Genomic DNA, 17,981 nt, shown 5'->3' with positions numbered 1-17,981 from the left:
TCTATATAAAGATAAAACTCTAAGGATTGATCCTCGCTCTGCTTCATTAAGTAGTTATTTTCTCCTCATCAAGAAACTTATTTGAGTTCTAAAGGAAGGTCAAGTGAGAGAAACAATCTCTTAGAAGACCATTATCATAGACGAAGGTATGTTATTCTAACAAATGTTATTGTGAAATCATCTAGTTTTAAGATTTTGGCATTTATTACTTAATACAATATAAGATTTTATTATATAATCATGACATTAAAACTTACATAAATGTCTAGTTTTAGTCTCTAAATATTCAATAAATCTTAAATTTTTGACTACTAAAAGAAAATAATTTAAAAAAAGGTAGAATAAAGTTTTTTTTTTAATCTTTTAAAAGTGAACAGACATGTATATATATACACACGTATAGTTGTCAAACTAGTTACTTGACCTTTTAAAAATAAAAAACTATTTTTGCGAGGACCTTCCGAATAGTTGATAAAAATAATGTTAGTTGATGAAACGTGGTTATTTAATCACAATAAATTAAAAAAAAAAAAACACTTTTAAAAAATTGAATGAATTTAAAAACTACTTTTGAAGAATAACATATATATATATATATAACTATTGAAAAGAAAAATTTTCACTGATAGAAAAAAATGTAAACTATTTATAAAAATAACAAAAATTCACCTATAAAAAAAATGTCAAACTATTTACAGAAATGACAAAAATTCATCAATAGAAGAAATGTCAACTATCTACCGAAATACAAAAATTCATGGATAGAAAAAATGTCAAATTATTTACAAAAATAGCAAAAAAATATTGAAAGACACAAATAGGTTTCTATCATTTCAATTAGGGATAGACTTCTATCAATTTCTATCATGGACGGATAAACTTCTATCAACCTTTAATTTTGTTATTTTGTGTAAATAATTTTTCTTACTTTTTTATTTTGAAAATATTTCATTAAAAAACTTCAAAATATATAATATAAAAAAAACATATTTGTAATTTATAAAACCATATGTGAATACTGAATAGAGTGATTTAAAGCATTTTTCTAAGTGCTACAGCTAGTGTTATTTATAATTAAATCTTTTTTAAAAAAATAAATAAATAATATGCAGATTTACATTTGCATTATGTGGAGAACAAAAAATCTTAAATGTGTGAAATTACGTAGTTGTCCACGTGAATATATGCAGGAGCCGTTGGGCATTTTCACAATATGTATTAGTTTAAAGGATCTTTTTAAATATAAAAAATGTTTAAAAATATTTAAACTTTACAATAAAAAGTTTCAAAAGTACAAAGTAAGTAAATTTTTTTAGAATTTTTTTATTTATAAAAAAATCTGTAGTTTTTAAATACTATTTTAGAACTTTGATTCTTTATAATTTTAAATATCTAATTTTAGTCATCGTATTCTTGATAAATCTTAATTTTATCTATTAGTCATAGTATTTTCCATACAACTTAAAATTAATTCAATTTTAATTGTTGAATTTTCAATAAATCTTAAAATTAGTCAATGTATTTAGTTTATTGTTAAATTTTTATTGCTTCAATAAATACTTCTTTAAATAAGTTTTGAAAATATTACATGTGGTCTTTTCTTATATAAAATTATTATTATTATTTTAACCAATTTCTATAAGAATTAAATTTAAAACAACCTTGTTCCTACGTGATCTGGTCAATTCTTTTAGACTTCCTTTCTTTTAAGCAATAGGCCTCTAAAAAAAACTGCATTGCAAGCAAAATAGAACATAGGAAAGTTTATCGTGATAAAAATTAAAATTTACTGAAAAAAATACTCGAACTGAAATTGAACAATTAAAAGTACATATCCTAAAATGACAAGAATCCAAAATATAACAATTAATAATATGTTAATGGAGAATTTTTAAAAATAAAAAAATAAGAAAAATTATTTACACAAAATAAAAAAATTTAATATTTTTTTATAAAAGCCGATAAAAGTCTATCAGTGTCTATTAATGATAAAATTGATAAAAGTCTATCATTAATAGTATGTAATAGACGCTAATATCAATATTTTTTTTTATTATTATTCATGTAAATAGTTTGACTTTTTCTTTTCCTATTTTCCTATGTTAACCTATATATTTCAATTGTAGACTGGTTCATCTGGAAATGGGAGAAATGAAGCCAGCTCAATTTTCACATTTTATTTTTCATTTCTTTGGAAAAACAGAAGTAAAAAATTCAAAAGAAATAAACAATTTGAAAGGATGCCAATGCCAGTGTAAAGATTATGCTTCAATGGAATCATTTGATAAAAACAAAATATCAAACTGTCTATAGGATCTATCAACATGGCCTGCATTATTGACAACCAATTGCTCCATTACTTTGATTTTATATCTTAAATTATTGGTCATAGTATTTATTTGCATATTAAATAAATGGTTTGAGATTCTTTTAATGGGGACTCTTATGAATTAGCCTTTTTCTTATGGGACATTCACGTGTTATTCTTACATTATATATTTAATTATCTGCCAAGTCATATGGTATATAGTCCATTATTTTTTGTCTAAGGAAAAATATATATATATATATATATTTTTGTATGGAATTTATTATATCTTCCATATATATATATACATACATATTAATGTTGACTTTTTTCAAGTTGAGATACGTATTTATTGTTGTTATTATTTTCTCAAAGCAACATGTCATTATTATTATTATTATTATTATTATTGGATTAAATCACTTTTTTTTAGTATATATTATAGTTCAAATATGAGATATATGGCCTTCATATGGTAAATTATTGACCTTTTATTTATTGGGCTCTACTTACAAAATGTCAAACTTATTTAAACAGTGTAATATAAAATCATATTTATGAGAATTCCTTCATGATTTATAATGATGGCACTTAAACCTGTGGAAGGAAGAAATGATTTCCACGCAGCATCTACGTTTAATTTGAAAAAAATTAATTGGAGAATTCATGAATTCATCATAATATTTAATTATCCATAAGCTCGACCATACTTTCCTATATATAAAAAATAAAATTGGCCTACCAATAATGTGTTAGGAAAAATTGTCATATATTTTCAAATTCTTTTTCCTCTCGCCACAATTTTTTCAAATACCACATTCAATTCTGTCACCATTATAATCTATCAATGTTTTTTTTAATACAATTAATAAATAATTATAAATATTTTTAATTTGGTATAATAGGATTTTAAATAGATACATTGTTTTCCATTTCATTATAAGTTTTGAAGAAATTAGAAAATGTAGTCCAATCTAAATAATTGTTACACATATCTCAACTTGTAGAGTTGTTTGGTTTAAGGTTTTAAAGATGCTTAGAAATTAAGTATATCAATTTGTTTGATCTAAAGTAAGAGGTTGATCCCAATAGAACCTCTATTAATTGGTCTAAAACAGACTACTTGAATTCAAAAATGCAAAAGATTAAACGGGGTTGTTTGTTTTCAAGAATTAGAAATTAACTAAGTGAAAAAGTAAGAATTGATATAGGAAATTTATTAACGAGAGAAGTAAGAGAGATTATGAGATAAGATTCAATTGAAATGAAATTTTGGGGATTTTATGTAAACCAGGCAAATTTATAGTTGACTTAACAAAGAGTCATGCAATTAGATTATTCAATAGTTCTAAGAATAAATTTCTAATGTCTTAATTAGATATTTGACAATTAACCCTAATCTAGATCTTAATTGCTTTTCAAAATATTTCACAATTAATCTTAAATTGCATTAAACTCATGAGTTTTCTTAACTATTCTAATCTTAATTAGTTAATTTTTGTAGATGTAATTATCTCAAAATGAGATTGCTTATATTGTAATACTGAAAATCATAATATATTTTGGTGTTATTACATAATTTTTTAAACTGTTTTAAAATGATATTAATTACATCTAGAATTGATTAATCAAGGTCATTAATTGCCATGATAAAATTACAAGAGGCCGATTAAAGGCTAAAGCATATATTAATAAAAATTACATTTATAATCATTCTCAGGGTCCGTTAATGTTTTTTCACTTGATCATTATTGAACTAAAAATGACCCAAAAAAACCAAAAAAAAAAAAAAAAGAGAGAGAGAGTTTGTTAATTAAGTTCAAATACTTGCCAAAGAGGGACAGCATGTGGGTGATAATTGACCCACAACTGAAATTATTGCTCCCTTGTGAACCTTGTCCTTATTATCACTACAAATTGTAACAGTATATTCTTTTTTGGTTGGTCACACAATTTAAATAAGTATATACTTTGAAAATGAAAGTTTAGCATTTTCAAAAAATTTTAAACTAAATTTAATATCATTTTGGGTGTTAAATAATTCACCATTAAGAAATACTTTAACCCATTTTCGTCCTGAATTTTAAAACAACATTTTAATTAAACTATGCTTATTTTGGTAAAAATGATTCCAACCTCTGCATCAACGTAATTAATTAAAAATAATTTTGAAATTTTAATTAAGAACCAAATTCTAGAATGTATTTGTTTCTTTTTAAATCATTTTTTTATACCCATACACATTTTTAGCTTACTCACGCAAAATAATGAATGGTCGAATTCGAAACACCGTGAAAATTCATGGGTTAAATTAATATGACTCCTAAAATTTAAAAGTGTAAAATGATATTTTTCTTATATTTGGTAGACTAAAACATTATTGTTTCCTAAGACTCCGTTTGGTAATCATTTCATTTTTTGTTTTTGATTTTTTAAAATTAAGTATATTTCCTCCCCATTTCTTAGTACAATTGTTGAATTATTAGCTAAATTCCAAAAACAAAAACAAATTTGTAAAAGCTACTTTTTTAGTTTTCAAAATTTGACTCGGTTTCTTAAACATCCGGTAAAAAGTAGATACAAATTAAGAAATTTGAACGTAGAAGTATGTCTATAGACTTAATTTTCTGAAAACTAAAAATCAAATTGTTATCAAACGAACTTAAATTTTCATAAAAATAACAATTTAAACTTTAAACTTTAATCGGTAAAAATTTAGTTTTTCTTCATATTCTAAATATTAAACGTTGCAATCGATTTTTTTTAAAGAAAACAATTTTTACTTTTGATGGTAAAATTTTGGTTCCACTCATCTGCCCATATTCCAATATTTCCAAAATTACCGGAACAATTTTCCAAAAGTAAGTAGCAAAATATATATATATATATATATATATATATATATTTTGTTTGAGTTTAATGTCTATAAAAATATTAGATTATTGTAATTAACTTGTATTCGTTCTTGTTAAAGATTCGAATTTTTTACTAACAAATAAATTGAATTTAATGAAAGTATGGAGCAATTAGAATTTTAAGATAAGATATTGATTTTAGCAACATGGTAGCAGAAACAAATTCAAAGCAAAATCATCCAATTGTTGTCATTTTTAAAAGGCAGATTATTTATTATTATTATTATTTAAAATGCAAACGAAAAAAATCCATGAAATCTGACCATCAGCCCCTCAGGAATCAGGATAATATAGAATGCATCCATTCTGACTGAGCAAAACACTTTCCCCAAAAACCACTTGCAAATGTCGTAATGATGATATCCCACCCCACACTTTTTCCTTTATTTTTATATTTTTTAAATAGGTTAAAAGTCACTCTCCCTTGTTCAATTTTTTCTTTTAAAGACTAAAATCGGATTTCCTCACTAGATTTTAGCATTTAATAATTTTTCCTTCTACTTTTAGCATAGTAACAATTTTGTCCCTCACATAAAAAATTTAATCAAAATTTCATATCAATTTTTAAACCTCGTTTGACAATCATTTTATTTTTTATTTTTTATTTTTTAAAATTAAGTCTATTTCATCTATATTTCTTACCATGATTTACATTTTTATAAAGTAAAATTGTCGAATTCTTAGTCAGATTTAAAAGACAAAAACTACTTTTTTTATTCTTAAAATTTGGCTTGGTTTTTCAAATAAAGAAACGTGGAGGTGGAAGTCGTGTCCATATGCTTCATTTTAAAAAACAAAGACAAAAAATAAAATGGTTGTCAAACGAGACCTTGATATTTTATGATTTAGACTTTATATTTTGCAAAAACATTGAGTCTCTAATCAATTTAACGATTTATTTATACATTAGATTTTATCGTTAACTTATACAATAGAGATTAAATTGTTACGAATTTTAAAGTACATAGAATAAGTTGTTGCATAATAAAGTTAATTGACTAAATCGTTACAATATTTAAAATATAGAGATTAAATTGTTATCAACCATAGTTTAGGGGTTAAATCGTTATTTCTATGAAAATGAAAGGTGTAAGAGTGATTTTTTACCATATTTAAATTTATATTTAAAAAGAAACTTGGTAATTGCAGTGATTGATAAACTTTATTTTCTTTATTTAACTGAACACCCATTTTTTAAACTTAAATATGTAATTTACCATGCAAACTTTCTTGGAGGTTAAAAAAAATGTTAGTCAGGTGGGGACGTTTGAGACAAAAATTATCCTAAATTATAATAATTACTTCTTGTTACAGGAAATATTATCTTGTAATTCTCAATTAGCTACAATCACATACTATTTCACAGTCTACTACTTAACATTCATTATTATTTTTTTATTTTATGTTACGGTATTTACTATTTTCTTCTTGAATTAAAATAATTTACGCCTCTAACACATACTATTATAATCCAAAATAAAATAATCTACACTCTAAACACAGACTATTATAACTCAATCACAATAACCTGAAACTATAATAACCAAATTCTTGCCGCAAATGTCCCTTAATTTTTTTAATTTTTTTTTTACCAATGTCCCAAATTTCATAATCAACAAATAAATTTTTTGTTTTCGTCACTTTATCAAGCTTGCATTCATCCTCCCTCACTTTTGTACTCGTATTAAATAATCCAATACAATAGTGTTCTCACACACTATAGCCCTCATTCCCTTGTTTTCTTGTACTCCTCTTCGCTCTTGAATACGATCTCTCCTCACTCTTTCACTCGTGTTCGTGCTCACCTTCTAAAAAAATATCAACAAGTGGTTTGCGATAGTAGTAAAATGTTGTTTTCATTGCTTTCAAAAGATTAACTATATCCTGACCATAAAATTTAAAATATTCAATATAAAAATCTATGAAACGATCTATTCTTATTCTCTATTGTATTTGTTGTTTTAATAAAAATTTACGACAAAAATAATATATTTGAAAGTATTAAATGAAATAGAGTGAAAGAAAAAGTTGATTGTGTGTCTATGTAAATTTGATTTAAATAATTAAGAAAAAAAATTGTTTTGGAATAAAATAAATAAAAGGGACTTAGCGATTTTGGTTTGAATTTTCAAAGGAAGCATCCATTCCACGGTTGCTTTTGAAGAATTTATATTTAATTTGAAAACCCATTAAAATTCAAATCAGGAAATTTCGTCCATCAAATCAATACATACAAAATTAATCTATATTTATTTGTTTTATTTCACATAACTTATTGAGCATCTAAATTATATCTTAATTCTTACGGTATTCCTTTTTTCTCAGGCTTTATTTTTTTAGAACATTAAAAAGATAAATGTCAATTCAAATCCAACTCGATCCATAACATATTTATTATGACTTTTTAAACAATCAATGATTCTATCTCTATTTTACCATTTTTGAATTAATAAAATAATATAATAAAAATGTGAACAAATAATAATCAGAGTTGAATACTCGTTTTTTTTTTCTAGTAAAGATACTTTAATTATAAAAACCAATCAAATTTAAAAGCAAAAAAAAAAAAAAATGTTAAACGTAGTTTAGAAATCACACCAATTACGTGAAAGTGTATTACGAAGTAAGAGGTTAGAATTTAAATCTATAACTTACAAATTAAAACATTATTTTATCTTTTATTTTTAGTTTTTGAAAATTAAGTCATCTAACTATTTCTTATAATAATTTACATATTTCTTAAATATAATGGTTGAATTCTTAGCCAAATTTCAAAAACAAAAGCAATTTTTTAAAAATCATTTTTTTTAGTTTTCAAATTTTGCCTAGTTTTTTTGAACAATTGGTAAAAAGTAGATAGGAAATAAATAAATTTGAAGATAGAAGTAGTGTATATAGGAGGCTTAATTTTCAAAAACAAAAATGAAAAACTGAATGATTATCAAATGGGTCATAGTTTTTTTTTTTATAATAATAATTATTATTATTAAAAAAAAAAGGATACGAGCCCTACTAAATGCTTGATATCTAGATATTTATAAATTAAGACTCTTAATCTTTTTTAATCTTTTATAAAATATTGTTAATATCATATAGGAATTGACTTAACGTCCAAAAAACATAACTTGAAGATCTTATTAATGGATCAGTATCGATTAACTTGTTAACCAACACGAATAATTAACCTATAAACAACAATTTACATAATGAACGCAATTAGTTCTCTACTATACACAAATAGAAATTTCCACTTGGAGTGGACATAAAAGCTAGAACTCCTCCCTAGCCCTTGAGGCCTTTTTGAATATATATATATATATATATAATAACCCTACATTTTATGGTGAAAATTACATCTTTGGACATTCAAAAATTTCATTTTTACCATTAAAGTTTGAAATTTGTAATAAAATAATTCTATTCATTTCTTCCATGGTATTGATTTTGGAACATTTTAAACATTTTAAAATATCTTTTATATTTAAAAAGACGCCTAAATTACGATATAAATAATCTAAGAGTTATTAGACACATATATATATTTTAAAGCTCAATGTAAGAATAAATCTTCAAATCTTAAGACATATTTTAAAGTATGAGATGTGGATACCAAAATGAGGCTATTTAAACTAACATATGTGATATTATTTGGTTTCTAAACATTAAAAATTTGTTTAATATATCTTTAAATTTTTAATTTTTTATTTAATCCATGAAAAATAAAAAGTAAATTTATATATTAAATAAGAATTTGAATATTACGTTTAATTGAATCATAGATTTTCAATTTTGTGTTTAGTAGATTCAACCTTAAGGATTAAATTTATAGTTTTGAAAGTTCAATAATTAAATAAAGACAAATCTCAAAATTTATGGACCAAGATTATAGTTTACAATCTCTATGTTTTGGATTTCGTTCTATTTTAATCTCAACATTTTTCAGATTTTCAATTCGAATATCTTTACTTTCTATAAATATTTAACTTGTTGATATTCTAAAAAAAACAACGATAATCTTTTTTATCATCGTCTTTATAAATGGTTAAAATATATTTTCGTAGTGTAATATTTCACATAAAAATTATTATTATTATTTAACTTATCTAAAAAAAAAAAAAAGAAGTTAACTTAGAGTAAAACTAAATAATTAAGTACCAAAACAAACATAATTTAATTGTATTAATAACCATTCGTGGTTTGAATCTCTCCACTAAATTAAACCGTTGAGAAGATTCAAAATGATATTTTAAATAACTATGGAAAAACCCCGAAAATGCAATCATGCGTTCACGTGTTGTTGCTGACGTCATCAAACACGTATCGTGTATTGCACTCGTGTGAGGCTGGAGACAGCGAGTACTAATAAATTTCCAAACGCAGAGAAATCAAACCCCTCAATTTGGACTTTGTACAAAACTTTCCAGTTTCCACCGTAGCAACCAGCAAACCTACCTTAGGAAATATCATTCATTCTTCTCTCCCTGTTTTATTTATTGAAAAAAAAAAAACCAAATATATTTGTTCAATAATTTACTAATTCCTCATTTGCGAACTCCAGCATTCACCGATTCACGAAAGGGACCACAGCGTTGTTTCGTTGACTCCGCCAAAAACCCAAACTGCAGTTCGAACAAATCAGAACCCAAAAGGGAAAGATCAAGGGGGAAAAACAAATTAAACTGAGGGATTTTGTGTTGTCGAAATGCCATTGAGTGTCCCTCGTCGTTGCTCCGGCGATGTGATGGCGGTGTGAGATCTCACCGACGACGGACAGGCCCCTTTGACTCATCTCAGGGCCCATTTTCCAGATGGGTTCGAGTCCAATTGGGACCGGTGTGAGTGGAGCAGCGAATAATTGCGTTACTAGCGGCGCTGGAGTTAGCGGCGGCGGTGCCAATGGTTCCTCCACTAGTAGCTGTGGTTGCGGATGGAAGTGGCAACAGAGACACATCAGACTTGTCTCTTCAGGGTTCGTCTTCTTCTTTGGATGCTTCGTTTTGTTTGGATCGATTGCTACACTTTACGCTTGGTTAGCTTTTACCCCTCAGTATGTTCGTACAATCGGCGGCGTTTCATCTCTTGGATGTCAAGAAGATAATGAAGGTTCTTGGTCTATTGGGGTCTTTTATGGCGATTCTCCTTTCTCCCTTAAACCCATTGAAGCTGTGAGTTCATCTCAACTCTTCTTCTTCTTCTTCGTCTTCTTCGTCTTCTTCGTCTATTTTCCTCTGTTTTCTAACAGTTTCTATTCTTGTACTTAACTCATTTAGTTAGGTCTTGATGTAAAATGGTTATATTATTGCTTATTATTCCTTAACTCAGCTGGTTTTTTTTTTTTTTTTTTTTTTTTTTTTGACAATTTTGAAATTTCTGGATTATTAGATGGATTCTTGATTATCGTTTTGCTTTTAGTTAAGTGGGAATTTAATTGAGTGCAGGCGAATGTATGGAGGAACGAAAGTGCTGCCTGGCCAGTTGCTAATCCTGTTGTCACTTGTGCTTCAGTTTCTAATGCTGGCTTTCCTAGTAATTTTGTAGCTGACCCGTTTCTTTTTGTTCAGGTAACTCTTTATTACTTCTTAATTTCCTTTTTTGGCGCCTGAATAACATTCTAACGTTCTTTATCCTTCGATTTTTTTTTTTTCGATTCACTGAATTGTATTGTTCATCAGCCTTCAATTCTATGGTCCTTTGATAGTTCTGGAGCTCGTTGAAGCACGTTTGTTTCTTTGTCTTTCTGTTGGCTGTAGAATTCATATCTATGATCTACTTTTAAGTTTGTTACTCTTTAATAGAATGAATCCCACGTACGATTTTTTTTTACTCGATTGTTTCTGAAAAAAATTAATTGGTCAGTAAACAACTTCAAATGGCTCATATGAGGAATCCTTGTTGTTGAAATAAAGAGAAGAACAGCTGAATCATGGGTTGACCTTGTGGTAAATAAGGGAACATCTCCTTGATGAAAGGCTAAGAGGTCATGGATTCCATTCATGGTGGCCACCTACCTAGCATTCAGTATCCTACGAGTTTTCTTGACACCAAAATGTTGTAGGGTCAGGCTGGGTGTCCTGTAAGATTAGAAGCTGATCCGGATACTCAAAGATAAAAAAAAGAAAAAAAAGAAAAGAACAACGACCAAATCAGTTTGTAGCTTGTTGGCTTGTTTGGTTGGCTCGAAATTTAGCCATTTTAACATATCGCAAGTCTGAATCTCGAAATCAGTGCGGGGTTCAGGGTTAAATGTGTGTTGCAGTGGTGGTGATGTGTGTTTGGATTTGATCGCGAAATAATGAGGGGAATGTACATTTCTTAGTTCTTTCTCGATTGTTTTCTTGCTCTGTAATCTTAGGGATAAATAGGTTAGGTTTTGTTCCAAAATGATCTTTTGTCTTTTGTTTCATTCTTACGGTCCTGCGGCAGCAGCTTCCCAGCATGATAGAATTGATTAGCAGCTCCTTCAAGAAGCATTCATAAAGCTGAGTGGGCTTTTAGGTTTTAACTTGTCGTGAGACCGTAGTGTTCTTTGAGGGCAAGACAGATGTAAATAAATGGATATAATGAAGAATATAAAACAGAAACCAGTAGCGAAACTTCATAAATATAATCATCAGCCTTTTGCTTTTACAGGTTTTGTCAATTTGAGTATAGCTTAGCTGGTTAAGGCATATGCCTTTGATAAAGAAGTCATACGTTTGAATCTCACACCCACACTTATTGTTGGACTCAACCAATGATCAGCCTTTTGGTATTGGTTCTGTGTTAGTCCATAACTATTTGATAAAATTGGACCTTGGAGGTTCTTTCAAGCGAGCAGGAAGGCTCACTGTCTTTGAGTGGGTTGTTTAATATTCATAAGTTTTCACGGGGATGCTGCAAAGTTGTTAAAAGGCCAAATTGAATGCTAATCTTCACTCTAGATATAGATACAAGTAAGTTAGTTATTAATATTAAATGCCAATCCTGAGCATAGCTAAATTGTTCAAAACAGTTAAGTTAATTATGGTTCTATTCTGGAAAGAACTTTAAGGCACTATCAATATCTCAACGTTAGTTATTGTGCAAGAGTTAGTAAATACTTGAATAAACAAGGTGAGCTTTCTCAATCCATGCAAGTGGGTTTTTGCAAAATCTGCTTGGCTTTTTGCAGACCTCTTTAGAAATCCTCCTGTTTAATTTTATTTAACATTTTGTGTAAGATGGTATAGATGTTTATTTTATTATTATTATTATTTTAATTTTTAAAATTAGTTTCAAGTATTTTAAATAGATGCAATGATGAAATAGTGGGCTCTTTTTTTTCTTGTTCAAATAAGTTGTAAGTATTGTTGGCTAGATCTTATTTGTCTTGCTTACCCTTTCTTGCTGTTTGGCTCTTGTTTTGTGAGTTTTTTGTATGCCCACGTATTGTTTCATTTGTTTTCAATGAAAATCAAGATTTTTCATAAAGAAAATGATGATGCAATCACAAAGTAGCTGTAATGATGATGCAATCATAAAGTAGTTGTGGGATAATGAGTCTTCAATCATGATAAATGAACTACATTATGTCAAATTAAAAGAGTTTTGAGACAGAAATATACAGTATAATGTCATAAATGTTATTAGGAAATAACATTATAATGTTATAATGTCATGAATGTTATTAGGAAATAACCATGTGATATCTATTAGGTTTGGGTGACTTTGGATGTAGCCATTATGGCCACTTGGCCTACTTCTTATTACCAAATTGTTTTAGTTAGGCTCCAACCCTTGGTTTAACACAGATTTTGTTACAATAGTTTGGTGTTGCTGAAATTAACATTATAGATTGCGGTTCTTGAAAGCTATTAGATTAACTATCTACCTATAGCAACTTTTCAGTGTCTTTTGTGTGTGTGTGTATTGATTTCAACAACATCTGGAGTGGGGGATTTGAACCTCCTATTCTTTTTGTCGAGAGTCTATGCCTTCATCAGTTGAGCTTTGCTCGAGTTGGCTGGTGTCTGGTAATTTTGGTCTTTGAACTTTCATCCTTATTTTGGGGTGGTCATTACACTTCAAAATGTTTTTTTAAGGATCCTTATACTTTTATAAGTACCCGTTTTAATCTTTGTGGTTAAATTTTCATATTGCATTTAATAGAAAATTTAAGACGTGCATTCAAATTTGATATTAGATTGAAAACATATGGCTTAGAGCACTAGTTCGTAAGGTGCTATTCTTAGATTTCTCTCAAGTACAAACAAAAGTTTAGGTGGAAAGACCAAACTATGCTTTTATGTAAAGTTAATGGACCAGAATAATATATATAAACCAAAAATGAAACAAGGACAGATGTTCAAGATTGAAATGGTTTATCAGATTTTTTCTCCACTTATGAGCATGTTTACATATTTTACAAACAAATCAATCTTGCCATTCAATTATAATATGTGTACGACGATTAACATAATCGTTGTGTTTAATATATTGGCAGGGAGATGTTATTTACTTATTTTATGAAACCAAGAACTCAGTATCCTTACAAGGAGATATAGGTGTTGCAAAGAGTGTGGATAATGGAGCAACATGGCAGCAACTAGGTGTTGCTTTGAACGAGAAATGGCATCTCTCTTTTCCCTATGTCTTTGAACATCTTGGTGAGGTAAGAGATTTTATTTCTCTTTTCCTATTTCCTCAAAATGAAATGGGTGTATTATCATTGCTAAATTCAATCTTTCTTCTGCATATAACCTAAATATTTTGGACTATATCTATATATATGATAAAAAACCGAACCTTCATTGAGATAGAAGGAATGGATACAAGGGTATCCAGAAAAAACAGGCCCATTATAGTCCCACCAAAGGAAGGAAGGGATTTCTGTCAAGAACAATAAGACCTAACATATAATTTTGTTTAAAAAAAAAAAAATTGACACTTGAAGTCCTAAATGTTCAAGACCATATGTAATGTTGGTTTTAGATCTCTAAACCAAGCTTTTATTAAAATGGTGCCCTGTAGCCATGATTCTGAGTTCAAGCTTCACGTTTGAAACTTGGCACTCTTTTTTTACCTTAGGGTTTCTTTTCTTTCTTTCTTTCTTCTTCTTCTTCTTCTTCTTCTTCTTCTTCTTTAAATAAAATAAATATATATAAAAGAAAAGAAAAGAAAAGGAAAAGAAGAAGAAGAAAGAAAGGGGGAAAAAAAAGGAAAAAAACAAAGTAAAAGAAAAACCTCAGACACTTGATGGACCATGAGCAAAATACAAGGAGAGGCTCCCAGCCTCCCATAAATGGTTGTCCAAAGGGCTAGATTTACCGTGTCTATTTGATTGAACCACTTCCAAAATTTGATAAGTTTTCTATTATTTCTTGCAGATATACATGATGCCGGAAAGCAGTCAGAAAGGGGAAGTTCGTCTTTATCGAGCGGTTAATTTTCCTTTGAAGTGGAAATTGGATAGAATTATTCTCAAGAAGCCCCTTGTTGATTCAGTCATCATCAACCACAATGGTATGTATTGGCTTTTTGGGTCGGATCATAGAGGGCTTGGTACTAAAAGAAATGGGCATTTGGCGATATGGTATAGTAGCTCACCCCTTGGTCCTTGGAAGCCACACAAGAGGAACCCTATCTATAATGTAGATAAAAGCTTTGGTGCCCGTAACGGAGGCAGACCGTTTTTACATGAAGGTAGCCTTTATCGCATTGGTCAAGATTGTGGTGAAACTTACGGCAAGAAAGTTCGTATTTTCAAGATCGAAATTCTTACAACAGATGAATACAAGGAAGTAGAAGTTTCATTGGGCTTAGTAGAACCTGTTAAGGGTCGCAATGCTTGGAATGGTGTTCGCTACCACCATCTTGATGCACAGAAGCTTAGTTCTGGTAAATGGATTGGGGTGATGGACGGAGATCGGGTACCCTCGGGTGATTCTATTCATCGATTTTTTCTTGGTTGTGCTTCATTTGCTGTTGTTGCTGTTCTTGTCGTGTTACTGGGTGTGTTACTCGGAGCAGTGAACTGCATCGTGCCCCTTAATTGGTGCGTGTATACTTCAGGGAAGAGGAGTGATGCAATCTTAACTTGGGAAAAGTCGAATTTATTTTCTTCGAAAGTGAGGCGGTTTTGTAGCCGAGTGAACAGAGCACCTTCAATCCTTCGAAGTTGGATAAAATCTAATACTTGCACTGGCAGACTTGTTCTTGCTATTTTATTTGTTTTTGGAGTTGCACTCATGTGTACTGCAGTGAAATATATATACGGGGGCAATGGTGCCCAAGAAGCCTACCCGTTTAAGGACCACTACTCTCAGTTCACTTTACTCACGATGACTTATGATGCTCGCCTTTGGAATTTGAAAATGTACGTGAAGCATTACTCGAGATGCTCGTCTGTTCGAGAGATCGTTGTGGTGTGGAACAAGGGAACACCTCCAAAAATGAGTGATTTGGATTCAGTTGTGCCTGTGAAAATCAGAACAGAAGAGAAGAACTCACTCAATAACCGGTTTAAGTTGGATCCTTTAATAAAAACTCGAGCTGTTTTGGAGCTTGACGATGACATCATGATGACTTGTGATGATGTTGAGCGAGGTTTTAGGGTATGGCGTCAGCATCCCGATCGCATCGTAGGCTTCTATCCGCGGCTTGTTAATGGAAATCCTTTGCAGTATAGAGCCGAGAAATACGCCCGAGCTAATAAAGGGTACAATATGATCCTTACAGGGGCAGCTTTCATTGATAGTCAATTAGCTTTTCAAAGGTATTGGAGTGCAGCTGCTAAGCCAGGCAGGGATTTGGTTGATAAGATTTTTAATTGTGAAGATGTTTTATTGAATTTTCTCTATGCCAATGCAAGCTCATCCCAAACAGTAGAATATGTGAGACCCGCTTGGGCAATCGACACATCAAAATTCTCTGGTGCCGCTATCAGCAAAAATACCCAAGTTCACTATCAGCTAAGAAGTGAATGTCTCAATAAGTTCTCTGAATTGTATGTACATTTGGCTGATCGGAAATGGGGATTCAACGGGCGCAAAGATGGTTGGGATTTGTAACCGACGAAAGAGTTTCTCCTGTAAAAAAAGGTCTATAACTTATGTTCAACATTGCTGGTCTTCTCTCCCGAGTCATTTTTAGTGAACTTCCAGTGTTGAGGCTCCTCCCCCTTGTGAATTTAGTTGAGGAGTTTGGATATTTATAGTTTCAGTCAGTGAGATGTACATTGCTTTTGTCATGGTTTGTTTCGCCTGTTCCGAAAACCGATTCCACTCGGAGTGTGCCAGATGGCTTTTCCTGATTGGCTCTGAGACGTTGCCAACTCAGCACCCCGATGCTCCCAGATCAGCCAGTTCCATTCCAACTCTACTTGTTGTAGCTTCAATTGTACCATTTGCCCTGATTTGAAGGACCCTAGGCCCGTAGTTACAAAAAGGTAAAGGGTAACCAAAAGAAAGCTCTGAATTATCATGGATGCCTTTTTCTAATTTATAGATTTTCCCTTTTTTTTTTTGCTAGAAATTTTAATTTCCACTTTCTGGGTAGGCATACTGAAACTAGTATCTAGTTGTCCAATTAATGAGTGTATTGTTTGATTCATCATCCAGCTCTTATTTTTGGTAGTTTAAACGTTATGTTTGTTTAGGTTGTTTTTTTTAAAAAAAACTCTAAAAAGGTTTCTACATTTCTTTAGATTATGCTTTCTATTTAGTTCATAGCATCAACAACATTAATATAGTGTTTTAGTTGTCTGTCATATCATGCCAACTTACTTTGTAAAAACTTATCTAATAGACTTGGTTTATAATTAAATCTATTAATTAATGTGTTCAATGTGATGGTTATCTTTTTTATGGTTATTTGATATGTTTGACTGTAAAGTGAAAGTTAGGATATGGGTTGAAGAGGGAAAGATGTGGGACAAATGTAGGGGAGGTTGATGATTCCATTGCTTTTGAGAAAGAGCCCACAAACCCCCAAACAACTTTAGAGTGTAAAATAAATAAAATAACCCACATGGGCCAGCCTTATGCTGTTTGCTTCTGGGGGCCACAGTGACTTGCTAGCTGGGCTAATGGGTTCTTTTTTTTCTTTTAAATATATATATATTTATATTAATTAGAAAAATAAAAAAAAGAAAAAGATGCTTGTTCTTTTTTAACAGTGAAAAAATAAACAAACACAAGGATGCTTGTTCCCCCAATATGGTGATGGGAATGGGATGAGGAAGGAGGAGAAACCAGCCCATATGGGCTTATTTTTTATGGGTGTTTGTGGCCCCCAAATTCAGAATTATTTCCATATCTTGTCCCTCTCATCCTCTATCAATGGAAAAACATCCTCAGATCTTGGATTTACATCCTCAGATCTTGGATTTAATGCCGATGTTGATGGAAATGTTAAGAGTCTTCAATTTTATTAAGGTTAGATTACAAGCTTAGTATCCAATCATTTAAGTTTATATCTAAAAGGTTCTTCAACTTTTGAAAATTTTTAATAGATCATTACATTTTCAATTTAGTATCTAAAGAGTTTTTTAGCTTTTAATTTTCTATTTAGTAGGATTTTTTTATATATTTAAAATTTTTTAAGAATTAATGGATATGTATTAGACTAAATTTATATCCTTTTGTTTTTAGAGACAAAAGTGAACGTTTATATTTCGTTTGGTAACTATTTGGTTTTTTGTTTTTTGTTTTTGAAAATCAAGTTTATAAAATGTATTTCTTACTAAATTTCTTACTTCTAAAAGGTTTTTCGTTTTTTGTTTCTTACTTCTAAAATGTTTA

General features: G+C 29.5%; 1 protein-coding gene across 1 annotated transcript; it reads left to right on the top strand.

Moving 5' to 3' along the window:
• The first annotated feature begins 9,619 nt into the window (after nucleotides 1-9,619).
• On the top strand, nucleotides 9,620-16,884 carry LOC120081392 (glycosyltransferase family protein 47). The gene is made up of 4 exons (XM_039036222.2): nucleotides 9,620-10,388; nucleotides 10,662-10,784; nucleotides 13,685-13,852; nucleotides 14,568-16,884. The coding sequence occupies exons 1-4, from the start codon at nucleotides 10,032-10,034 to the stop codon at nucleotides 16,248-16,250; spliced, it is 2,331 nt and encodes a 776-aa protein (XP_038892150.1). The 5' UTR covers nucleotides 9,620-10,031; the 3' UTR covers nucleotides 16,251-16,884.
• The last annotated feature ends 1,097 nt before the right edge of the window (nucleotides 16,885-17,981 follow it).

This window comes from Benincasa hispida, chromosome 7, assembly GCF_027475165.1.
Source record: "Benincasa hispida cultivar pf3 chromosome 7, pf3_genome.v1.1, whole genome shotgun sequence".
NCBI lineage: Eukaryota > Viridiplantae > Streptophyta > Magnoliopsida > Cucurbitales > Cucurbitaceae > Benincasa > Benincasa hispida.
This window is presented reverse-complemented; position numbering and strand designations above follow the sequence as displayed.